The sequence below is a fragment of the Gorilla gorilla genome, chromosome 5 (genome assembly GCF_029281585.2).
Source record: "Gorilla gorilla gorilla isolate KB3781 chromosome 5, NHGRI_mGorGor1-v2.1_pri, whole genome shotgun sequence".
In the NCBI taxonomy this organism is placed as follows: domain Eukaryota; kingdom Metazoa; phylum Chordata; class Mammalia; order Primates; family Hominidae; genus Gorilla; species Gorilla gorilla.
The window spans coordinates 153470668-153498287 of record NC_073229.2 but is presented as its reverse complement, the minus strand read 5'-3'; the positions used below and the strand labels follow the sequence as shown (position 1 = coordinate 153498287).

General features: G+C 34.6%; 1 protein-coding gene across 6 annotated transcripts in view; it reads right to left on the bottom strand.

Moving 5' to 3' along the window:
- Positions 1-27620, bottom strand: part of LAMA2 (laminin subunit alpha 2) — a 631365-nt gene that overhangs the window by 205875 nt on the left and 397870 nt on the right. For 3 of the 6 annotated variants that reach the window (XM_055391626.2, XM_055391631.2, XM_055391629.2), the window contains 5 exons: positions 21934-22145; positions 18283-18389; positions 16933-17196; positions 12125-12305; positions 9159-9295 (listed from right to left, as the gene is read on the bottom strand). In XM_055391626.2, coding sequence (XP_055247601.1) covers positions 9159-9295; positions 12125-12305; positions 16933-17196; positions 18283-18389; positions 21934-22145 — 901 coding nt within the window. The remainder of the gene's footprint in view (positions 1-9158; positions 9296-12124; positions 12306-16932; positions 17197-18282; positions 18390-21933; positions 22146-27620) is intronic. The other 3 variants (XM_055391635.2, XM_055391634.2, XM_055391636.2) reach the window with 1 other exon arrangement.

The window sequence follows — 27620 nt, the reverse complement described above, 5'->3', positions numbered from 1 at the left end:
CACCACTACCAGGAGTATTATGTTTCTGTTCCTGCTAACAGTAGTTTGCTTATGAGATTATCATTTCCAAGGTCACCAGTTCCTCCTCTATTGTCTTTCATGCCCAAATATTTGGTTAAAAATCTTCCCAGATTCTGTTATTAAAATGATTATCAGGATTAGCTTTATTTCTTGTCTTTATAGGTAAGTATTTTTCTATCTAATTATTGCTAATCAGTAGAAAGGCTGCAATAGGGGTGGCTTCTAGAAGATATTTTAAACCCAAAGATCTAAAATGTGATTATTTGTATATTATAAATATGGACAAAGCTTCCAAGGCATAGAATAACCCACTAACCTCACCGCCAAGTAACTTAAAGAACATCAGATGTAGAATAAAATTTCAAAATTAGGATGTCTTACATATTCACTTACATAGATTTTCTTTGCCGACTGCTTTGAGTATGTATTAACTCACTTAAACAAAATAGGCCATAATCGGGTATTAATAGAAAATTATGATATGTTATCAAAACTATAATCATATAATAAATTTAAATTATCCTGTGAGGCATCTTTATCTTTAACTAAAATATGAAATTATCCAAATAATTGTATAAAACCAAAGCATGAATTTTTACAGAATTGTTGACAGTACAAATAGACATTGGGACCTTTCCAAATCAGGAAGTTTATTCAGGAAGTTATAGTGGAGAATAAACCAGACCATTAACCATGTGTTTAGATAGCACTACGGCCAACATCAAATTTAAATCATAAATAGAGGTAATATTTGTTTAGCAATAGAGAATTTACTCACTATTCCCCTGCTAGTGAAAGAAGGCAGGCTTCGTATTCTACTTCAATAACAGCTCAAATGATGTGTAAGCTCACACCTTAGCACAGAGAAATTATCCATGACACAAAGAAAGGGAAGCTATAAATCTCAAATCACTGTTCATTTAAATTAAAGTCATCCCAGTTTTAAAAACAGTAAAACACATGCTCATAAATAAATTACTTGAGAGGGCTCTGATACAATTGGATATGTCCCCACTAATTCTCGTGTTAAAATATAATCCCCAGTGTTGGAGGTGGAGCCTGGTGGGAGGTGTTTGGATCATGGGGGCTGATCCCTCAGGGCTTGGTGCTGTCCTTGTGACCATGAGTGCCTACCGGCAAGATCTGGTTGTTTAAGTGCATGGCATCCCTGCTTTTCTCCTGATCCTGCCATGTGGAAGCCTGTCCTCCCTTGGCCTTCCATCATGACTGGAAGCTTCCTGAGGCCTTCACCAGAAACAGATGCCACTATGCTTCCTGTACACCCTCCAGAACTGTGAGCCCATTAAACCTGTTTTCTTATAAATTAATCAGTCTCAGGTATTTCTTTATAGCAATGCAAGAATTGTCTGATACAGGCTCTATGAGTTTTTTTTTAATTCTTCATAATGGTGAAGTATTTCTCGATTCAGAAGTCTAGACTTTAAATGGTGATTTTAAAGTAATCAAAAAATTCAGTCAACTTTAGTCAACAGAGTAATTATCTAATGATCAGTAAAAATGATAGTACCAAACATATAACTACATTTTCATAGAAACTTGGAATGTATTTTATCCTGATTTATATCTTGAACATGAGGTATCAACTTCAATTTCAAGAGTTTAATTAGAGTTTGGCTATATCATAGCATTCTGTGGATAAAATGGAACTCTTGTAAGTTTCCCTAGGGCTTACTCCTGAGTCCAAGTGGTATAGCGGATGCTTGGATTTGAAGCTGAAAATGCAAAAGTCAGTCATAGACACTTATAGCATTGTTCATATTCATAAGAACACTTTGAAATTCTGAGCAGTTTTTGATTTGTTTCTAAAAATGTAGCTGTCTTGAATTTTAAACTTAATAATGCTATTGACAATAGAAAAATGAATGTCCTGTCCAGTTTTTATTTTTTCTAATCACATGTCTAATTGAAGTCAGACATCTGAACTTCCTTGAAGAATCATCAATATGCTTGTTTTCCTCTAGGTCAACATATTCTAGACCAGGTTCAAATGTTTTATCATACATGTGAAGATGGTTAGAGTCTATTATTTCATCTGTGCTAACTCAGCAGGAAAAAAAGTTTACATCTTATAGAGTACTACTATAGGGTCAAACAGGACCATACTTGGTCATCATGTTCCAATATTTCACAACCCAGTGGAATCAATTGGAACGACTCCCACTAACATAAAAAAATGCCCTTATTATTGCTCTTCAATTTAATGAATAACTTCAGCACTAATCCTACTTGACCTTTGTGTTGCATTAGGCACTGAAGAATATTCTTCTTTTGAACAGCCTCTTCTTAGTTTTTACAGTATTTATTCTTCTTTGTTAAGCTGTTAAAGTACACAACCAAATAAAACAAAAATACAAACCAAGAAACAATTGTTTTTAGATATTGAATTATAGGAAGCACAGGACTGTGATTTCTGAGAGAAGGAAAAAAACATGAAGCAGTGTACAGAGGCAATTTCTAGGCTGCAACACAGAGAGGGTAAACCCAAAGCCCGCATTATAGCTGAGTTGAGAGACAAAGAGTGGAGTTTGAGGAAGCTGAGGCTGCTGAAACTTATGATGGCAAATAGAATACGTGTTCAAAAAGAAAGAAGTTAGATAGAAAGGTAATTCCAGAGATGTGCAGAAGTGTTCCCTTGAGTCATTGACTGAATGCTGATAGGTGCATGCATGGGATGAAGGAAAATGGCATTGGAAAACCCTAGGCTGCAAAAATTCTTAGAGCCCAGAGAAAGCTTGGAATAAGCCATATTTTCAACAGCCAGAGTAAAGAGACATAGTAACCAACTAGGTAGTATTCTCAGAAGTTTCACAGCTTAGTAGAAGGGCTTTCAGACTGTTCTGCTGCACCTTCCCTAATAAAACTCAAAAGCAAGCTTCAAAAGAATCCAAGTGACCCGTGACTATCTAAACTGTTTGCCAGCATAAAGTTCAACATTCTTTAAAGAAATACAATAAAATCCAATACACAACAATGAAAAGCATATAATGTCTGGCATCCAAATAAAAATTATCAGGCATGTAAAGAATCAAGAAAATATGACTCAGAAATAGGAGAAAAGTCAGTCAGTAGGAATAGTCCTGCAATAAAAAAGATGGAATTAGCAGATGATTAAAAATGCTAATGTTTATAAACATTATATTTTCAAGAATAAATGAAAAAATGTGAATATAGTAGAGAAATAAAAGATATACAATGTCCAAAAGGAAATTTAAAAGATAAAAAAATACAATGTTTAAAATAAAAAATAGACTCAATTGGATTAAAAACAGGTTAGGCTGCATTAAAAAATCAGTGACTTTGGACACTTAACAATAGAAACTATCAGAAATAAAAAATACAGATACAAAAATAATAAAAAAAATAAGAACCTCAGTAAGATGGGGGAAAATATCAATTGGCCCAACATACAAAAAATGATTTCCAGAAAGAGACAATAAGAATGAAGAACGAAAAAATATTTAAAGATATAATGGCTGACAACTTTCATTTTCAAATTTGATGAAAACTATAATCCTACAGGGCCAACAGATCTAACTAATCCCATGAAAAAATAATTATTAAACACACAAAAAGAAAACAAAAAGCATAATTAAATTGCTGCAAACCAGTATTTAGGATTACATACTCTGCAAAAACATCTTCGGGAAAAAAAAAAAAACCTTTCTGGAACAAAAAAAAAAAAAAGGAAAAAATTATTGTCAGGAGACCTGAAACAACAGGAATAAAATGATAAAGATTAGGGAAGTAGTTAATGGAAGAAGAAAAATGATATGAAATGAAAATTTTAATGTACACAAAGGAATTTAAAGCATTAGAATTGATATACACATGGAAAAAGAGTTATAGGAGAAATTTTCTTGTTTAAAAAGATAATTGACTATTGAAATCAAAATCATAAGCTTATATTGTCAGATGTATAATATATAGAAGTAAAAATATATGACAACATAGTACAAAGGATAGGAAAGGGGATTGGAGGTTTCCTGTTGTAAGGTTCTTATGCTAAATGTAAAGTGGTATAATATTATTTTAACGTACATTCTGGAAAGTTAAAGATGTATATTCCTAGACAAAACCAAAGAAATAAAATGAATAGGTATATTTAATAATCCAAAAGTCAAGAGAAGATATTATACAAATTAATGCAAAAGAAGGCAGGACAATAAGGAAAAAAAAAAGGCAAGAGCAGATAAGGCAAGCAAAAGCAAACAGCAAAGTGCAGGCTTAATCCAATCATACCAATACTTACATTAAGTGGAAATGATTTAACTCCTCAAATTAAAAGGCCAAATTATTGATTCGTTGAAAAATAAAGATCTCAATATATGTTATTTACACACACACACATTCTCTCTCTCTGTCTCTCTCTCACACACACACACATTAAGCTAGGCGTGGTGGTATACACCTGTAATCCCAGAATTTTGCAGAAGGATCACTTGAGCACAGGAATTTGAGACAAGCATGGGCAATATAGTGAGATCTCATTTCTACAAAACCTTAAAAATTAGCCAAGCATGGTGGCATGCGCCTGTAGTCCCAGCTACTCTGGAGCCTGAGGTGAGAGGATTTCTTGAGCCCAGAAGGTAGAGGGTACAGTGAGCTGAGATCACACCACTGCACTCTAGCCTGGGCGATGGAGTAAGACACTGTCTCCGAATAAAAAAAAAAAGGCACACATTAAAATACTAAAAAGGGAGATGAAATAGATGATGGTGTGAAAAATATATACCACACAAACACCATTAAAAAGAAAGTTGCAATAGCTATATAAATATCAGAAAAAGTACACTTCTGAACAAGGAATGTTACCAGGAATAAAGAGAGACATTTCACAATGTCAAAAGGCATCAACTTTTCAAAAAGACATAGCAATCCTAAATGTTCATGCACCTAGTATCACTGCTCAAAAATACATGTGAATAAAACCTGAGAGAAGTGAAAGAAGAAATGGACAAAGTTATAGTCCAACACTCTCAGTAACTGAGAGAACATGTAGATCTAAAAACCATTAAGGATAATTGACCTATATAGAAGTTTTCATCCAACAACTCCAGAATACACATTATTTTCAAGTGCACATGTTATAATAAACAAACTGAACACTATTCCGGGCCATAAAACAAATCTCAATAATTTTCAAAAGGTCTGAAATAATGCGGATTATGTTCTTAGAACAATTTAGAATTAAACTAGATACTAGTAACAGTAACGATACCTTGAAAATTCCGCATTTAGAAACTAAACATTATCCCCAAAATAAATTAAAGATTATATTAAACCAAGTGAAAATTAAAACACAGCATATCAAAATATGTGGAGTGCAAACAAAGTAGTTTCTGGAAAAAATTGTATAAAATGCCCATATTAGAGAAAAAAAGATAACAAATCAATGATCTAAGGTTTCACCTTAAGAAACTTGGAACACAATTGGCCGGGCGTGGTGGCTCACGCCTGTAATCCTAGCATTTTGGGAGGCCGAGGCTGGCGGATCACGAGGTCAGGAGATCGAGACCATCCTGGCTAACGTGGTGAATCCCCATCTCTACTAAAAATACAAAAAATTAGCCGAGCGTAGTGGTGGGCACCTGTAGTCCCAGCTACTCGGGAGGCTGAGGCAGGAGAATGGCGTGAACGCAGGAGGCGGAGCTGGCAGTGAGGCAAGATCATGCCACTGCACTCAAGCCTGGGGGTCAGAGTGAGACTCCGTCTCAAAAAAAAAAAAAACTTGGAACACAAGAGAAAATTAAACTCAAAGTAAGCAAAAGAAGGAATGTTCTTTTCATGCAAGTTATCACATTTATTAGGCAAAAGTTGTTCCTATTACTACCATATTATTATTTTAATGTCTATAGGATCTATAGTGATGTCCCCCTTTTATTTGTGATTTTGATTGCTTGTTTCTTCTTTTTTCTTGATCAACCTTTCTAGAATATTACCAACTTTATTGATCTTTTCAAATAATGAGCTTTTGGGTTCCTCTAAGTATTTCTGTTTTCTACTTCATTGATTGTGAAAACGCTTTTAGAAATTACGAGGAGGGAATACTTCTGAATCCATTTCATGAAGCTTGCAGTACCTCATCCCAACGACAACACTACAAGAAAAATAAGTTCATACCAATATTTCTTATAAACATAGATCCAAAATCATTAAGAAAATGCTAGCAAACAGGATTCAACATAATTTTAAAAGGATAATCCCCATGGCCAAGCAGGATTAATCTGAGGATTGTAAGACTGGATTGATATGTTGAAAATCAATCAGTATAATCTGTCATATTAACAGCTTAAAAAGAAATATCATATGGTCATCTCAATAGATGCAGAAAAGTCATTTAACATATTTAAATTTAAAATTGAACACATATTCTTGATAAAAGCTCTTAGCAAACTAAAAACATGAGGTGGCATCCTCAAACCAATAAAAAGCACCTACAGGTAAAATATAGCCAACATCATTTTCAATTGTAAAAGACAATGCTTTGCACTTAAACTAAGGAATAAGGCAAGGATATTTGCTTCCACCACTTCTAGTCAATAGTTTACTACAATAGGACAAGAAAATGCCACAGAAGTTACACAGATTAGAAAGGAAATAAATCTCTCTTTGCAGATGACATGATTATCTACAAGAAAATCCCACTAAATGGACCAAAAAGAAACTAGAACTAATAAGTTTAGGAAGATTACAGTATAGAAGGATAATGTATAAAAATAATTGTATTTTTCTATTCTAGTAACAAGCAATTTAAAACTGAAATGTAACACAGTAGCATTTGCTTTTGATAAAAAATATGAAACACTGATACATTTAACAATATATATGCAAGGCTTGCATATCAAAAACTACAAACATTTCTGAGAAAAAATTATAACAACCTAAAAAAATGCAGTTATGCCATGTTCATACATTGGGATATCTAATACTTTTAAGATGTCAATTCTTCCCAAATTGATCTATCAATTCAATATAATTACAGCCAAATCCTAGCAGGCTTTTTGGTAAAGAATTGACATGCTAAATTTAAAAGTTATGTGGAAATGTAAAGGAGCTAAAGTACTCAAAAGGTATTGGAAACGATGAATGAGGTTGAGGAATTTACAATACCTGATTTTATGACTTGCTGGAAAGCTACAATAATTAACATATTAACTAGTATTAACTAAGAATAGATCGGTGAAGCAGAAAAGAGTCCAGAAATGCATAAACATATACATAGTTGATAGATTTTGACAAAGGAGTCAAAGTAATTCAATGGGAAAAAGGATAGTCTTTTCAACAAATAATGTTTGAAAAATTGGATATCCATAAAAAGTGAGCTCTGACCATTACCTGATATATAGAAAAATTAATATTCAAAATGGAATCCAAACCTACATTTAAGAGCTAAAACTCTAAAACTTCTTGAAGAAAATGTGGGAGAGAAATCTTTGGACCTTGTCCTTCTTGGGTAGAACATAAAAAGTATGGACTATAAAAGAAAAAGATAATAAGCTAGTGTTTATAAAAATTAGATGATGAAACTAGGTAAAAAGCAATCTATATGAAAAGCAAGCTTTAACATACGTTAAAGAACATGTATCCAGAATATATAAATAATCCTTGCAATGCATTACTAAGGAAACAAACAACTCAAAATAGAAATGGGCATAAGCTTTGTAAACACTTCAAAAAAGATGTATAAATGACAAACAAATAAATGAAAGGATTCCCAACATTACTGGGCATTAAATAAATGCAAACAAGAGAAATACACATGCATCAGAATTCTTAAAATTAAAAAAGGGTTAAAATTCCAAGAGTTGGCAAAGATGTGGAGTGTTCTTAAGAAAAAAAAGAGAAAACATTTGTCTGTAAATATGCTTTTGACTTGTATGCTAATGTTCACAGCAAAATTGTAACCCCAAACTAGAAATGACCCAAACACCCATCAAATGGTAAACAGATAAGCAAGTCGCTGTACATTATACAAATGGAATATTATTAAGCAATTTTTAGAACAAACTGCTGATACATGCAACAATATGGATGAATTAAAAAAACATAACACCAAGTGAAGGAAGCCAAAAAAAGAAACAAACAAATCCCCCCTCAAAAAACAGACTACGATTCTATTTTTAAGAAGTTGTAGAAATTGGAAAATTACAATGCTAGAAGGCAAAACAGTAGGCACGTTGGGGGTGATGGGGACTTCACTGCAATGGGGCACAAGGGATGATCACACCACTGTAATCATTGGTTAAAATTAATTACTTTAAATGGGTGAATTTTATTTTATTAATACCTCACAAAAAGCTGATAAAAATGCAAAGTGATTATCTTTCCTTCCTGAACTTGCTCCTCCTCCTATAATTCCTATAGCTGCAAATGGTACTTATTATCACCTACTCCATTGCAAAGCAAAACCTAGGAGTCATCCTAAGCCTTCTTTCTTATTCCCCAAATCAATGAATTCACCAGGCTGTATCTGCCTGAGTTCTAAAATGTAACTCGCGCCCTATATATCTTCAATGTTGCTCATTGACTGGGTCCAGGCTTTTGGCATCTCTTATTAATATTTCTTCAACAGCCTTATAAATTGTTACCATCCCTGCTGATGCTAGACAGATCTCTCTGAACATGACTCTGGCCATGTCAATTTCTATGGTCTACCAATGGGAAAAAATGATTATTTTCCAAGCTAAATGTTGTTAAAATGACTCTTCAGAATGATCTCAACTACTTCCTGAAACCTAAAACCTAGTCATAATTCAGGGGCAATTTCTATAGATTTTTAGAAAATTAATTAGTTCCTCATATCCTCATACTTTGCAGATGTATGTCCTTGTGCCTAGGTATGAGGTTATAGCTCTTTTCTGGTATTATTATAGAATTTTTGTTCTTTTTACCCCTCTTGTAGATTTCAAGTGTTCAGCTGCATAAATGTATATTTACTTCATCATCTTTCCTACAAGTAAACTGTAAGATATTGATTAATATCTGTAATCACATTATAGTAATACTTCTATATTATTTTGTGATATAATATTGAATTTTGAAATGCCCAATTACAGAGCTCTACAAAACAAAAATCTCTCCAAAAAATTATCAGGGCAAAAAAGTGGTTCACTCACCTTACAACCAGTGGTAATGCTGTGGCCCCAGGTATTGGGTGCACATTTAGAACATTTCTCTCCAACGGTATTGGGAGGGCAAATGCATCGCCCAGTCTTTGGGTCACAATTATTACCCAGATGAGAACATTCACAAGCTTCACCGGTATAAGAGGGAAAACAAAGAAGGGGAAAAATAGTAAAAATTTGACACAAAGTGTTGCGTTTTATATTGTGTTGGTTTGTCTTATTTTCTTTTCAGTTCTATACTTAAGGATATTTGGAAATAAAAACTTACTTCATTCATCTTTTATATTGTAGTACAATGTATTTCAGAAAGGAGCTGTTCAATAAATATAAGATGTATTTCATTTATTAATTTCAAAAGTTAAAGTATTTTTAGCTTTCCTATGAAGTTTAAGAAAGGAAAGAACTGGTGTTATCAGATTCCATGTTAACTGTAATACCTTATATTCGGGTACTACAAAGTTTACTATTTTATTTGTATATTTATTTTAAGTTCATTTCTAATTTGTTTATGCTGTACGGATTAGTTTTTCCTTGATGAGCCCGATCTGCAGTAAAAACCAATAAGCTTAATAAGCTTCTTAAATTCGGTACATCATGTATATAGTTAGAAACGCACACAACAGAATAATCCAATTTTGCAAATACTTTAAAATGGTTGAATTATGGACACTGTTTATATATAAAGATACTTTCGATTTTTATTTACCACCTGACTTTTTTCTATAGATTTTTCATTTCTGTTGCTATCATGCAATATTCAAAGGGTACAAAGTTATCTACCTTTTGTACTTTTTCAAAGATTGCAAAAATAATGTTTGAGAATATCTTCAAAGCCATCCAAGACAAGGAATGCATGCCACATAGCGGCAGTTGACCCAGCTACTAAGAATATTTCTAGTGCAGCGTTTCATGTCAAAGAAATGTAAGTGAGGGAAGAAACCCAAATACTTGAATTCAAATGGAAAACTAATGTTATGAGTAAACTTTTAATTGGTTATATGATGACTAAATCATTTTCACTGAATATATTTAGAATATTTGACTAAATTCACTTTTTATGAAATGACAATATTCATTGCTCACAGCATTACACACCAGCTGTGAAAGGTGTTTAGAAAAATACTTTACACCGAGTAAACACTAAATAAATGTTAGTCATTGCTGTTTTGGTTATTACTGTTGTTGCTAATTTTAAGCCAAATGATTTATTTTAGATGTGTCCTTCATTAAGAAGAAAAATAGTTACCATTATGTTTAAATTTATATGCTAAAAAATGTCATGGGACAGTACAAATCATTACTTGCAAATAGAAATTATCTTAAGTAGTTCTTCAGCGGAATCATAACACTAAATAGAAAGAAAACCTGAGTAATTAGCTAGTTTTCCTGTGCCAAAGCACAATGTATACCACAATTAATAAAACTAATAAAGATAATAATAATAATGATAAATGCTTCCATAGCACTTACATGCTAGGCATTACTCTAAATATTTTATAGCCACTAACTCAACTAATTGTAACAAAAACCATGTGTGGTAGATACTATTATTATCTTAATTTAATAAATGAATTTTGCAGGTGGAAAATGAAACAAAATTACTCAGTCAAGGTCCCAGAACTAGTTACTGAGGGAGCCATTTAGACAAATCCAGGCTATTTTGTGCAAGTCATGTCCTCAGTCATATTACTATTCTTCCTGTTTTGTGCTTTTTTTTTCTATGGTGTTTCTTTGGGCCAGAATGCTAGTAGGTCTGCATTTATTAAATGCCGTCATCTTTCTATAATTTAAAATAATATTCTTGGTCTCATTTATAATTTGTTACTATATGTATTTAAATGTATAATACTACCTCATTAATTCATATTACGTAAAAATGTCAGTGAGCTTTGGATTTAAAGAACAGAGTATATTTTAAAATACAGCTTTATAATTTTTAAGTTATACAGATATTGACTTAGAGATATACAGATTCTTAGAGGATCTACAATTATAAACTTATCATTTAGAATAACTTATCAATTAGAATAACTTATCATGGCTTAATTTGTGGTAAAATCCACATATCTAAAGTGCTGGAGAATGTCTGAAAGATATTGGTTCTTTAAATAGTTTTAAATATTATTCCTACTGCTTCCTACTTAAATTTGCCACAACAGTGAATAACAATGTTTTAAAATCTTACCATGGTGCTGAGAGTATGTGAGCATTATCCAGGTTGAATCCATGACATTAGTAAGCAAAGGTAATATTCAAACTAGTGATTGTTGGAATAAGGGTCAATTCGAAATTAGCAGCATATAAATCAAGGCTAATGTTCAATCTTTACTTTCATCTGCAGAATGCTAAGCGGTATTTTCTTAGCTCATGATTTGGGTGAAGGCTGTGGCTGACTGTATAAGAATACTGCTTGAGGGAATCATGGTTAGAAACCTCTGCCTGCATTTTTTGATGAACTAAATATCTAGAGCCAACCTATTTTTCTCTTAGAACATCATAGTCTTCAAGGCAGCCAAAAGTAGATGAAAAGATGTTTTTGGGGTACCATGAAAAAAAAAACACCTTGACTTTTCTTGATCCGGATACCAATTTTGCAATAGGAAACGTGGGGTTTGAGCTTAAACTAAGATAAGACTAGTACCAGAAAAATCGAACATTTAACTTTCAAGCTGTAGCAGTGTTTGAGTGACTGGCTGAATCAAAGTCGCAGACAGGGAGGGACACAACCAAAGGAGCATCTGCTGATTTTTATTGAGTACTTGCACACAGTTATTAAGGCAGTGTTTCAAACTGACATGTATTTCATTTTTTAAGTAATGTAAAAATAAGTAGACATTACTCATTATGTTAAATATGTTGTATCAATCTGTGCTTCCTTTAAAAGAAAAAACCATTACAGAAGTCAGACCCTAAAACTATCAGAGTGAATATGTAGGACTTAAGTCGTATTTACAGACCTGTGCAGCCTCCTTCTTGGAAGTTGAAATAGCCGTGGGCACAGCGGTCACATTTCTTCCCTGTGACTCCAGGTTGGCACCAACATTGTCCACTCTCTTCACAGTCGAATGACTTAGACCCAAAAGAATTGCAGTTGCAGGGAACACAGCCCCTTGCTGATTGTAGGCCAAAGGTCCCAGCCTGGCAATGGAAGAGGAGAGAAAAATTAAATTTAAATCAGTTAACTCGAAGTGAAGCAAGATGCACAATACCAAAGATCAGGTGGGAAAAGAGGAACTTAGGAGTTATCGGGATTCCTCACTGATGTTATGACAATTGGGTTTTCATTCAATCAAATGGACCTTTTCTATGATATCCAAAGAGAAAAGTTCAATTATTCTGAAATTTTATCAAAATTAACTGCAGAATTAGGCGCTTCCTTTACTGTCTGTTGTATTTTCACCAGCCTGTCCTAGTACTTCTCAAGATTTCAATAGCAATATGGAAAGGACCTATAGGTGGTATTTCTAGTCTTAATTTAAAATTTTACTTCTTCATTTTTAGTAATCTGAATTGATTACTTTCAGATCTATGGACTCCTACTTGGTAAAAATACTTTCAACATTATTGACCAGCAGCCTAAAGTTAAAATAATCCTTTTTGCCCTAATATTTGATAGAATTTTGTCACATATCCATAAATACTTTTAATCATTGCTATAGTGTTCACATTATAAATATAACTTTCAGGTTATGCTTACACTGATCAAATAATTGGTTCAACAAACATTTGATTTCTTAGGTTTCATTCTAACAATTGAAATTGATTAGTGAGAACACGTATTAAAGCACCAGATCAGGTAAGTAAAGGAAACTTTCATTCTCTGATGAGTTATTCATATGCATATCTCTTATCTATCTATAACAAATCATCTTTTACGGTCAAGTTTGCATTACCAGCTTCGGCTGACTTTCTTGAAATGCATGTTATCAGGCTTAAAATGAAACATTAGAAAATGCTGATGGATTAAAAAATCACTCCTAGCAGAAAAATGAAAATCATCTATCCTGCTTAAAATACTTCAGGGTTATTTTTTAAAAATATAAAGCATGTCACATTATTATGATATTTTAATCTGGAAAATTAGTCTCGGTAATTACTTCCTTGTAAAAATAATTCTTATTTTTGAAAATTAGAATTAATAATTGCTTCTTGGTAAAAAAAATCTTTTCACTTAATGTGAGCCACCCAAAGAGAAATTAATAAGCCTCATTATATATTTTAGATATTATTGTTAGTAGTTTTAAAAATAAGTTATAAAAATGAAATCACACTGAAAATTAGATTTTTAAAATGACTGCAGCTAAGAATAGTTTTATTTTTAAAATATAAAATGGGTTGACTGAGTTTGACGATCATTCTTATCTTTACATTTACTGTTGGTTTTATTTTTATTTCTAGTTCTAATTCAGATTGTGGTATATGATTAAAGAAAAAAGCATGTAACAGTTCCAAAAGACGACATGACTTTGAAATTAAATTCACCTATATAAAAAAAACTAACCATATAATATTATTATTGGTAAAAAGAAATTCATGTAAAATTTTACATACCTGGCTTAGAGAAATAATCAGAAATTGGAATAATTATTAAAGCAAAAGCATGCCTATTACAATATTATTTCTCATGGTGAATAACTATGCGGGTACTTAACTGTACAATGTTATAAAAATTGTTGAATAAATTAAATGATGACATCCACATTATGAAATAATATGCAAGAATTAAAATCCTGTTTTGAAGCAGTTTTAATGATATAAATATGCTTAGGATATAGCATGAAATAGAAATTAAACAAAAATATGAAATTATATAAATACTATGTAAATTTCAATTACATACCCATACCACCAGACACACAAACAGAAACAGAAATACATAGACAAAAAGACTAAACATAATATATTAAAACAGTATTGAAAAATATCTGAGTCATAGAAATAATACTTTGTATTCATCTTTATTTCAGAAATTGTCTTCACTCATATATCTATGCTGATATATGTATAAACACATATATATACACACTCATATATATATACCTATACTCATATATATTTACATCTATATATCCACACTCTCATATTGATTTACTCATTAAAGGGGTGTGTGTACACCCCTTTAAATCAATCAAATATCAAATAAAATTCCAAATTATAGCTATCATTTTAAAAACTCCAAAGTCAATTATGTAAGGAAATGTACAAGAAGAAACGGCTCTATCTCACTTTTCAAATATTTAAATAATGTAGCTTTAAAGGCTAAGTTGTAGCAAAATAAATACTACCAAATTTCAGTAATAAAATGTTTATAAATTTGTTCAAAAATTTGTTTCAAAGGCTAAAGAAAACCCCACTAGTAAACAAACTTAAGGAGCAGACATTCGTGGTCAGTAATTGAGATTAATGAGGTAAAATAAATATGGGAGAGAGTGGCTATCCAGACCCAGTGAGAAACTGGATAGGTTCTCTGTCTCTGTCTCTGTCTCTCTCGGGGTAATAAGAACTAGCATTCATATATTGTGCTTCCTTTTTGCAAAGCACAATTCTAAACCCTTTACAAATCTAAACTCTTTACAAATACGTATTCATTTACTCCTCAGGACAACCCTGGCAGACAGTTGTCATTCTCACCACTTTTTTATTGAGTGGTGAAACTGAGGCACAGAAAGGTTAAGTAAGTTGCCTAAGGTCATGAGCTAACCAACTGTGGAGTCAAGATTCCAGATCAGCTAGGTTGGCTCCAGAGTCTGAGCTCTTAGCTCTCACACATACTGCTGCAGAGGAAAAAATAGTCTCAGGACAAAACCCTGCTTCATACAATAGTACTGTAAGATATGTAGGGCTTGAATGAACGTTGACTTTCTGCTAAATTTATATTTTGGAGACATTTTAATCAGTTATCTTTTTCTTTTATTGTAAATGTATGCATTTGTTTTTGAAAAAAAATTATTTTAAACATTTCTTCATTTAATAACACTGGTAATAATGATAGTAATCAGGCCTAACATTTACTAAAAACTCTCTATGCTCCTGCCTGGTGCACTGTTCTCACTGCTACCCTGAGACAGCCTTGGAGGCGCCTCATCCGATCTGCCTGCAAGACAACCTACAGTGTGGAATTTTACTGACTGAAAGCCTCCAGTTTCTTGTCTTTTGGATCCACCAGAGGTGCTCTGTAATGGACTGAATGTTTATGTCCCCCAAAATTCATATGTAGAAATCTTAACCCTCAAGGTGGTGGTATAGACAGGAGGTGGGGCCTTTGGGAGGTGATTAGGTCATGAGAATGGAGCTCTCATGAATGGGATCACTGCACTTATAAAAGAGGCCCCAGAGAGTTTCCTCCACCATGTGAGGTTCCAGTGGGTAAAATGACTGTCTAGAGAAAGAGGGCCCTCACCAGACAGGAAATCTGCCAGCGCCTGGATCTTGTACTTCCCAGCCTCTAGAATTGTGAGAAATGAATTTCCGTTGTTTACATGCCACTTAGTCTATGTTATGCTCTTATAGCACTCTGAATGAATTAAGATGAGCTTCCACAAGAGTATCCTTCTCTCAGGCTGATTACTGTAAGATACTAGAACCTCCCTGACCAATTCAGGATTCCTTTAGTGGGTAAAATTTGCTTGGGTATATCCCATTGGCTTGGCCAAGAATTTAAGATTTGACAAAATGCACCAAACAAGGCTTTTCCTACCCAGTCTTTCTTTCTGTGTTTTCCCGGGAGTCAGAACCCCATTGCAGCAGAAGGCTATGCTGTCTCCCACTTCATGCTTCATTGGCCTTTCCCCCAGGAAACCTCTTGGCATTTGCTTCTTGGAGTATGTAAGCAGACATAAACCCTCTGAAGTGGATCTTACTACAGATGAAGAAGCTGAATTACAGAAAGATTCAAGGAATTTATAGCTAGGAAGTAATGAGGCCAGGATTTGATCTAAGGCAGTCTGACATCAAAATTTGTTTTTTAAAAAATGTGTGATAATGAGCCAAGAAATAAAACCATGAATTGTTTTTCACTTCTTCTTCTTTACTTTTTATTTCCCTCTCTCCTTCTTCTACGCCCTATCCTCAATTCTCTACAGGTCCTGACTCTATACTGGTAAGTCTTGTCTCCTACTCTTCTGCAGCTCAGCCTGGGACCTCTTCTTCCCTCCCTCCCTCTCTTCCTTCTTCCCCAGCATTTGTTTTGTTTTGTCCTGTGATATGAGAACCACACTTTTGTAATTAGAAACAACTTTCCCCGTTTTGGGTATTTGTCCATTTATAGTGTGTGAAAATGTGTTTCTTGTGTTTGTTGTACACATAAGCACAATTGATGTGGAAATTAACAAAATTCTTAATTATGATGAAATGCCTGATAAATGGGCTGAGTTTTCTTGGACAAATCAATTTCTCTGCTAGATTTTCCTTCATTTGTTCATTTATAAAAGTTAGCTTTCTCCAAAGGGTGCCTGAAGTCTCTTCCATTTCTAAGATTATAGGTTCTCTCAAGTAGATTTTTATTTGATTTCTACATATTCATGGTTAATTGAAAGTTTGGTTAATTGAAAGTTTTATGACCCTATGAACTTGAATATGCTTTTTAAAGCATATGGATGGTTATTTTTAAAAGGGCAAGGGTTCAATTAGGAATTGTCTAATTTTTGCATTTGCAATTTGCACACTTAGCAACTGTTATTTGGTAAAATGCCACCAGGGAACTTCAGCCACAGCACACAGAACACAACATGCAGAGGCATGAGCCATGCAGCGCCTCTGGGATTACCGGAGATGGGGCCCGATAGGCTCCCCGAGGGCACCCGCTGGAGCTGCCGATAGCCCACCTCTGAGGAGAACCCAGCACCCGTTGCGCTCTCCGCGGCTGCTCCTCCTGTTGGTGCACCTGCCTGCCAAGGTTGCACTGTTTCCCTACGAAGCCTGATTTACAGACACATCTTCCTGTAATATCACATTGCGGTGACACAGAACCAACGGGATCGCAGTCACATAGCACACAGAATCGCTTCTCTGGATCCCGCCACATATTGGGCTTTAAAAACCAACCATAAAATAAAATAAAAACAAAACAGAGCAATGATATTATTCAAGAGACAGAAGCAAATGATATTTTCAAACTTCCTACAGTAAGGCCAGTTTGACATCAGAGAAATGCTTGCTTCTGCTTAACTGTCTTTATCACAAATACAATGTATTTTTGTGAAAGCGCTAGAGCAAATCTGTCCACCCTCATGGAGGAATCTGAAGTTGCTTGCCATACTGAAAGCAGGGCAATCGGTATGTTCAGGGACTGAGAACAACATGCTCTATTTTAATTGACTATTTTGTTTTAGCAAAATAATGCATCTTTAAAAATATCTTGATTAACTTCTCTACTGAAACTTCTATTAGGTAGACTGCTCACAGGAAGTAGCTTTTAAATGACGGAACTAGAAGAAGGTGTTTGCTAAAAAAGCAAAGGGAGTAACATTTTGGTTTGCTTTGTTTTTCGAGACGGAGTCTCACTCGGTCGCCCAGGCTGGAGTGCAGTGGCACTATCTCGGCTCACTGCAACCTCTGCCACCCAGGTTCAAGCGATTCTCCCACTTCAGCCTCCTGAGTAGCTGGGATTACAGGCACCTGCCACCGTGCCTGGCTAAGCAGAGATGGCGTGCTTAGCAGAGATGGTGTTTCACCATCTTGGCCAGGCTGTTCTTGAACTCCTGACCTCGTGATCCACCTGCCTTGGCCTCCCAAAGTGCTGGGATTACAGGCATGAGCCACCACGCCCAGCCGCAAGGGTAACATTTTACTCTGCCAAAAATGTAAAGGCAAAGGAAAGAGTATCTCCCCAGATTAAGATTAAATTTGCCTGCTATTTGTTTCAGAAATGTCTGAATTAAAGCGAATATAATACACATTCACTGCCAAAAAAAAATGTTTAAGGTCAAATGGTAACATACAATGAATTTTGTTCTAGTTTGAAAAGAACTTTTCACTGATCACAGTCATTTCAATTGTAGAATTAGATAATCCCAAACCTTCCTTTTAATATACGAAGGTATACAAAACATGTCATGAAAAGCCAGTGAAAATCTGCAAAGAGAAAGTAATTTATGGGTCTGCCTCTACTCCTTACCTTGCATTTGTCACATCTCTGACCCTGCACGTTGGCTCTGCACTCACACTGTCCAGTTTGACTGTGGCAAACCTCAGAGAAAGAGCCACCGGCATTACAGCGACAGGCTGCAAAGAGAAGAGAGACCTGTGGTCAGGAAAACTTTCTAATAGTCTTAATAGGCTTGTTAAATAATAATATACCCCACATGGTAACATGGACGCCTAAGTTCAGTAACAGAATGTTTTCTGATTTGTTAAGTGCCCTGTTAGGCATTCTATCATTTAATCCCTATAACAACTCTACAAGCTGTAGGGATAATTCACATAAAGGCTTTAGTATCATGTCTGGCCCATCATATGCCATTAAAATATTAATGTCATCATCATCATTCCAATTTTGAGCATGAAGACACTGAAATTCAAAGAAGCCATAGCTTATACAAGTCCACATGCCTGTTGTGTCATATAGGTGAGTCCAGAATGTGACAGGAACTTGGAGTTCCTGACTCAAGGTGTAACACTGTTTTAGTTCTTTACGGATACATCAGGGTAACACTTAAGATACTATTATCCCATTGTAAGTAATGCATACTGACTTTAGAACTAAAATAATTTTGAGGAATTATCAAAATTAATAGCACCCCTGGCATAATTTTAATGTTACTATTAATCTAGAAAAATTTAGTTAGTTTTTTTGATTTAATGATTTACTATGTGCCAGTTTTGTGTTAAGTTTAAAAAATGGTTTGAGGTGAAATAAATATTTATGCCTTTTTTAAGATTCAAAAGTTTAAAAGACAACAAAAACATCATGTCAAGTATCTTAAGACTATAGCATTATAACATTTAAGAATCACTTTTATTTTGCAGTTTACATGCTATCTCCAAACATAGAAAACATATTTCATTTAAGTAATCTTTTGTCTTTTTTGCTTTGTTATAAAGCTGTCTGAGGTTATTCTAAAACGTAGAGTAAATCAGTCTAAAGCTTAAGTGACCTTTTCACAAATAGAATAGTAATTAATTGTTTACTATGTACCCTATATTTTTAAAGGTACATATAATTGCATTTATATCAGAATAAAAATACAAGGAGGAGATGACATGGGAATTTAGGCTACTCATATATGATTTTGTTAAATTTCTGAATATTTTGATTTGAACACAACCTAAAATTATGCTATAAACAGGTACTCTATCAGCCTATGCTAATATTTTATTCTCCTGGCTCTAGGTTCTCCTTTTAAAAAACAAACAAATAAACAAACAAAACAACTGCTTTTCTAAAAACTGCTTAATTTATCTTCTAGCAAAGTTTGTCTTCAGTGTCTGCCAAGGGGATACTAGAGTAAGGGCCATTGAGAAACTGAAAGAGCCTACGGATAGTCTATAGCTGAAATACAAGGAAAGGCTGAAAATTTTTCCTTTAAATATCCATTTTCATCTGATTTATCGAATTTGTATATACTTTTATTATTTTATGAAAGTTGCTTATGCATATCATACATACATTTTTAAAATATCAAATTATTTAGACTTTAGAAGTCACTTTTTCTTGGAGTGTAAACTACAAAATTAAATTTACCATAAATATGATGGTAATTAATTAGTTATCTTAAAAACAACAAAGCAGTATAAAGTTTTGCTAAAGTGTCATTTTAATGGAAAAACATGACACCAACAATATACACAAATTTGAAATGCAAAATATATTTCTTTGTAGTGGTGTACTTTTCTTGAACAAATCTATAGGTAACCAAAGTAATGTATTTTCATGAACTTTCTTTCCTTGAGGTTTTACCACTTATGCATAGAAGTGATATTGTATCCATGAAAAATTATAAAAATAAGTAATAAATGTGCTTCTTATACTTTTAATTGTGATTGTATGGCAAAGAGCATTAAAAATTATAATCACATCTATACTCATGGCAAGTAGTATGAAAACTGGTAATGGTCAAAATGTTTTTATTCTCACATTCTTTTTTATGTTCTTAAGACTTCATGCCATGGATCCCATAATAAATTACCATAATAAAATAATCCCATAATAATTTTTTACCATAATAAAATAATTAATTACCATAATAAAATAATCCCATAATAAATTACCATAATAAAATTAGTGGAATAATATCCCTAACTTTATGGGGGTGGGGGTTATTGGAAGACAGGATAAAATGTCAGTAAATGACTAACTTAGCCTTAGAATTCACTGGTGAACAACTGATATGCACAGCTACTATGAGCACTGCTACCAAAGACAGCTACCGTGTGTGAGCATCTCCAGGACTTGGGAACTCACTGGATACCCTCTATGTGCCAAATCCTTTAGTCCCCACAGAAAATTCATGACTCTCTTTGTAGACTAGAAAACTGCGTCTCAAGGAGGTCAAATGTCTTGCTCAGGAGCACACAGCTAGAAAATGTAGATCCTAGATGATCTGTGGGAAAGGAAGAATTTCTTAGGCTTTCTATGATTTTACACATTTGTCAAGAATCCAGTGTTTAAAGGCACTGAGCTGTTGGAAATTTTGCTTTAAAAAAAGATCAGTTTACAGGTTATATTAACAGCTGCCAGTTGGTCCAGAGAGTGATTTGGTTTTGATTCAACGAATTATCATTATTAAATAACAAAAAGCTAGAACTCATCTTCTAAACCTGTGATGAGAGAGACACATTTCTTAATGAAATAGGGTACCCTACTGGGTCTTTGGTGCTTACAGTAGAGTTGATGATAGGCTACATTTACAATGGTTTCTATAATTCTGCATGTCCTGGGACCCACCTGAATAATTGGAAGAGTCTCTCACATAAATTTGACAGAAATGAATGGATAGGCTGGTCTCATAACCTACTCTGCTTAAACATTATGATAGTAAATGAAGCTGATGATGGCCAAATGCTAACATTGGATTCACATTCCATTTGATCTTCTGCAACAAGATCCGCCTTCATATTCTAATCCCACTGACATTAAGGATTTGGAAATTCTATGTAGTATTAATACAGCTAACAAGGTAAAGAGGGGAGAAATGTATTATACTAATATGGATGAAGCCCTAGAGTAGGTAATTTTGTGGAAGGAAAACACTGAAAGAGCATTCTAGAAATAGTCCTTAAATGACTATTATGAAACTAAAATGAGGTTAATCATTCAACAATGACAAATGCCCGTGTGTGAAAATATTGGCAGAATTTTATACCTATCACAAAATACGACACTGTAAAGTTAACATATGAAAGCATAACTGATTAACACCTTCTGATGGCTACTACTGAAATATCATGGGCAGAAAAAATTATTTAAAGCAAGTGATTAGAATTGAGATAAAAAATGGATACATGGTGTCTATCTAATATGCAAATTCTTCTTTCCTGCTGTGGACATAAGTTCATTAAAAAAATCTTCCTTCCGCATGTAAATAAAAACATGTTTATCATTTGGAAAACAGTGACGCTTCAATACCACAGCAATTTTAAAAGGATTTACTCTATTAGTTAGTACAAGGAAATGTTCTGGAATATGCAGACTCTGTATATTCTGTGCATCTATCAACCATGTATTCCACATAATTTCCTACTCTTCAGTCCACACTCAAGAGCTCATCAGCTACGTTGAGGTACAATACATCAATTCTGTCAGGGGCATCAATAGTTCAGGACTTACGCTGACAGTTCTTTGCATCAACTGCATCTCCAAAATATCCATCAGCACAGAGCTCACAGTACCGGCCTGTTGTACCTGGTTTACATATCAGACAGGAGCCAGACAAGCTGTCACAGCTGCCAGGGATGGAGAAGTCAAGGTTGTCATTGCATTGGCATGGCTGACATGATCCTCCAGGTACAGAGGGTTGTCCAAAATAGCCTTCTGCACACCTAAGGCAAGAAATTTCATCAGTGAGCCTTTGGGGGGACCTCAGTTAGGGCAATGTTTACATATTTTTCATTCTCCCCTTCTCCCAGGATGATGGATTTTCCTTTTAAGTGTTCCTTTTCTCAAACGCAAAGTGATTAAAAAAATGTTTTTCTACAACTGCAGTGTAGATACAAGATGATATCCTGCCAGCCCACTAGTAATTAGATTTCAGCCCGAAAAAAATATATAATCTTGTCACTGGCACTGAAAATGAGACCAAAGCATAATAAGAATCTGCTGCTGGCACTCTGGAGGAATCCAGGTCCATGTTGGAAAGCCTTTGTAGTACAACACATCATATGTCTCTACTCCAATTGGTTATTTTCTCTACAAATATGTAAGGTTCACATTTTTTGTTGTTGTTGCAGCCAGAACTTGTTATGAGGAAACAGGCTCACAAGGAAATTCAGTAATAAGAGTTCAGAATTTATTAACTAGAAACTGTGACTCAGAAGATTCTTATTAATTGGATGGGAGCTGTGGGTATATCTGAATTAATAATCCATTTGTATGTATTTGCATATGAATTCAGAGGCAAATTTTCATTGAAGGCTTTACTAAAGGGAAGTCTGAGAAAGCATGCCTGCATATTATGGGAATATGCCATAAGGTGATACTGAACCGTGCCTGCCAACTCTATTAGCAAACTCCAGGTCTTTCTCCCTTTCTTTCTTTCTTTTCTTTCTTTTCTTTCTTTCGTTCTTTCTTTCTTTCTTTCTTTCTTTCTTTCTTTCTTTCTTTCTTCCTTCCTTCCTTCCTCCCTCCCTCTCTCCCTCCCTCTTTCCTCCCTCCCTTCCTCTCTCTGTTTCTCTCTTTCTTTTTTTGTCTCCTGCTCTCTTTCTTTCTTACCAAAAACTATTTACATATTATTGGAAAAACAAAAGTTTGTTTATAGGGCATGGGAAAGAAGATTTTTAAAAACTATAGCAGCAAATTTTCTCTGACCTAAATGTTATGTTTTAAAATGCAACTTACTGCTACAGGTGTGCAGAAACGTCCTTATAGGCAGCGCCTATTTATATTCTGCTCTGTCTTCTCTTTCAATGGCATTTGCTCACACTTTATACTAAGCCACATTTGCCAAAGGAGAAACAGAACAGGGCATCTGAATCTTATGGTCAGGCTAGCTCTGTTATCTTTGCCATCTTATCAAGATAAAGTCTTTTGCAGCAAGTGTCAAAATTGAAGGGGATCAAAAACAATGTGGGAGAATATAATTTCCTCAGTAGTACACCACTTTTATGCTCATCTACTCACAGATATGCAGTCATTATTTAGAGAAAGGCTCTCTACCATTTGAAATAAAAATGGTTTAAATCCAGTACATTATATTGAGAGTACTTTAACAAATCCCAATTCTGGGGCAGAGCCATTAATTTGGTGCAGATACATTGATGATTCTAAGTTTTCTAGAAAATGTGTAGGTACTTAGGTACCTACACATAATTCATAGATTTGATCTTTTATCATAATTTTTAAAATGAAATTACTTATATTCACAAAAGATTTTATACACTTATGAGTTGTATAAATACTGCTTAGAAGAATATTGCCAACCACAGATATAATTGTTCGTTAATTCTGTATTATAAAATATGGAATAAAATTTGAGTGCATAAAATTCCCCCAAAATCCCTTCACGAGAGGCATTTGATAAAGATAAGGAGATTCTTTTGAATTTTAACCTGATTCTTCTTGTCTTATTTAATATTCAGAGCTTATGATCACATCCACATATATTCACATCTCATTTTGTTTACCATTAAGAGAGTGACTTTGTGCCACTGGAATAAGTATATACAATGATCATTATCACAGCAAACGAAAACCTATTATTTTCAGCTCACTTTCCTCAAGATGACTTATTGCCCTTCAGAGAGATAGCTTTATATAACGAGATCTGGGAATTTTTCTTAACTTAGATAGCAATTAATAAGACTGAAATTCTCCATAATAAAAAAAACTCATTTCAGGAGGAAAATAACTATAATTAAATAGAATAACTAAAGAAGCATCTGTCTTTTATTTATTTTTTCTTGCAGGACATGTAAGGAAAATTTGTGAATATACGTGATAGAAAATTCATATGCCATGTTACTGAAAGTGGGACTATTTTCTGCAACACTTCAGCACATTACTGGTGTATGGGTGTGTGTTTCTATACAGAGAACAGTATTAGGGATTTCTGAAGGTGTTCCATTAGGAATTAAAAAGTAATTTGAGGGTCAGAGAATATAATACTGCTAATCATATAACTTTTATTAATAAAAATAGTGTATTAGAATCTGATCAAGTTGGATTCACCTAATTAAAATTAGTTTAAATCACAGTCCTTTGGTTTTTCACTCCACCAAAAATAATTGTAATGTGAAATGTCAAGCCCTCTCATTTTCATATGCAAGGCAGAATGAGTGCATTTTTAAAAATAGTTTATCGAATGAATGCCTTGCTAGAAACGGACATCTTGACATAACAAAGGCATTGTTCCTTACCACATCTGTTAACTTTTTCAAATCAAATTGCAATATTTTGAAAAAGGACCGTTTAAATGTAAATAAGACTCCAGATAACACATGCAGTTATTTGTTACACTTGCTGCTATTGATAATTTAGGAACAATGTTAGAGGGAGGGAGGGAGAGAGGAAGAGAGGGAAGGAGAGAGGAAGAGAGAGAGGGAGAGGTACAAAAAGAGCGGACGTGCTGAGAAGCAACAATGAGAAGAAAGCAACCGCACTGATGAGATTTTTGTCTCATTCTGCCCCATCATTTTTTCAGCAACTTTTGGCTAAAATCACGGCCTATGTTTCTATTATCTATACACTGAAAACAATGAAACAATATAATGCTGGCTTAATCCAGCCAAGCAAATTAGAAAAGCTCTTGTTTCTCCCAACCCATTAAAAAAAATCAGCTGAGCACTTTTACACGGTACTAATACAAATAAGGTACAGTCTTCACACTACAGTCCATGGAGAATGAACACACATTTTAAAACGTAGCAGTAGAACAACTGGAGATATGCAAATGCTATTATGGCAGCACAGAAAAGGGCAACCAACTCAGATTAGGCCCAATCAAGGACATTTTCAGGATGATAGTGCTGACTTTTGGGAGCTGAACAGGGATTAGTTAGTCTCGGATGGAGGAGTGAAAGGGCTGCAATCTTCCAGGCAGAGGGAACAGTATTGGCAAAGGCACAGAAGAGGGTCGCTGCTGTATAAAGAGGCATGGCTGTAATGCTGTGTTCTTACTTCCTCCCATTTGACATAATCAGCAAAAGACTGAGGGTATTTCCCTGCTCAAATGGTGCCTTTTGCAAGTTGGAAGAAATTGTCCTTTCCAGACATATGCAGAAAAAGTAAACAGACTAGACACCCAGGGACTTCATGGAAAAGAAGAGGGCAAACTGGATTCAAGCCCTCAATCTTCCCCTTCCCTGAGTGCCTTTGTGCAGTGTACAAATTGCACAACCACATATGAGTGGCCTCTTGACACCTCAATTGGAGTCACAATTTTGCTAACAGTACTACAGGTAGGTATAACTGCCCCTCCTCTGTTATTTCTGTAGCCCATGTTCTGCATTCAGGACCCAAAGGCACAAGGAGACTCAGAAGTGAATAGAAGGTCCCATGAGCATAGTAATCAGAGGGGTGATTAGACTTGATTCGAATTCAGACATTCTGAAGCAGACAAAATCTAAATGGGATTTTGGAACTGAAATTTAAGAAACAAAAAGGAATTTCTTTGATATCTAGTATGAATCTTGAGGATAAAACTGTAGATGAATTTTCAAAATATTAAGCAATTTGATTCAAATACCTTCCACATTTTCAGTGGCAATTGTGAGATTAGTCCTGGCTTTTGACCCCTCTCATCACTTCAGGAGGAGTTGTTAAAAATTTGCCAGCTGGGGAGTGGGGAGGGCTTAAGAAGTCTATGTATCCCATTAAGTTTCATGTTGTCCTATAGAATCCACCAGATGAACTTGCCTGTCTTTTTGAAATGCCTTCTCCATAATGTATGACATGTTGCTGAGGTTACAAACTTATTCTGAAAGTAACTTAGTGTCCGATCAGGCAGGTATCCTCAGCATTTGACTCACTTTTAGCTCAATAGTCTTTTTAATTGCTCTTGATATTCCAATTGCTTACTTAATCTCTTTTAGCCCTTCAAGATTCTGTCTCTTTGTTATTTTTGTTCTCCTCTTGTCCAGATGATAAAAGTCTAGAATCTTAGCAAAGGTATCATCATGAATACCTTCTCCCCTCACTCTCTGACTCTTCTTTTTCCTTTGTTTAAATCATTCCCCAGCAAAGCAGTGATACCTCAAAAATAGTGGTGTTTTGGCCCTAAGTGAATGTTTTCCAAGCTGTAACTAGTGTTCAACTTGTGACAGAATACCAGTCCATGTTTTGTTGTATCTTGTTTGGCCATTCCCCTGTTCACTGTTTTTCTTCACCCCCTCGATTCAAGAAGCAAGGTCATCTTGTGCTACATGTTTGAATGAAGGGATTTGACAGGGCAAAAGGCAGAGACATAGGAATCTGCCAGACCCCGAGCTCTGAAAGCCACCAGTTCCACAAATGTAGCTCATCCTTTTTCAAATAGAAAATGGGATGGATTTGGAAAGGCAGATGGAAAAATGATGATGGTAGAGATGTTGGTGGGTCTTAGCATGGAATGAAAGAAGCTGAATGATTCCTGTGCCTCCAAGAATGGAATGAAAGTAGTTGAGAGACTTTCTAGACCTGAAAGGAAAGGTAATTAGGAGGACGGAGAAAAAGGGATAGGTCAGCAGAAACATGCTTGGGTGAAATACTCAGTACTGGCTGGCCCTATCACATGTCCCCTTGCTCAACATATACACACAGACATTATACCCTCCCCTCTACCCTTGCATATAAGGCCTTTGGTACTAGGTACGCTTAATAGAACTTTGATTCAAGCTGGGAGAGAGGAGAAGAAAACAACTTGAAATGGGCTCAGATTATGTTTCTAAGACCTCACAGTTCCCACATATAGAGAAAGGGGTCTCAAAATAGAAATTAAATTGTGATAAAGACTATAAAGTTATAACTCTTGTCCCACCTGAGCTGTAGTCTGAGATATATTCTTGCTATATAGTTAAAGCAGAGGGTTTATGGCCACATAAGTTTAGGAAATGCTGAGCTAAACAAATTGAACAGATTTCTTCATTACACACTGTAGGACATGCCAGAACTTTTAACATGCAAATGGATGCTTCCCAAACTTATGTGATCACAGAATTCTTTATTCCAGAAACATCTACAATTTGGGAAATGTTGCTTTAGTTTTTAAATTCTGGTCTTATTTAGATGATGTGCATAAGCTGATCACACAAATCACTTACAGAATGGTTTTGATTACAAGATTTTTAATGCAACCAGTATCTCCTCCTTACCCTGACCCTTAT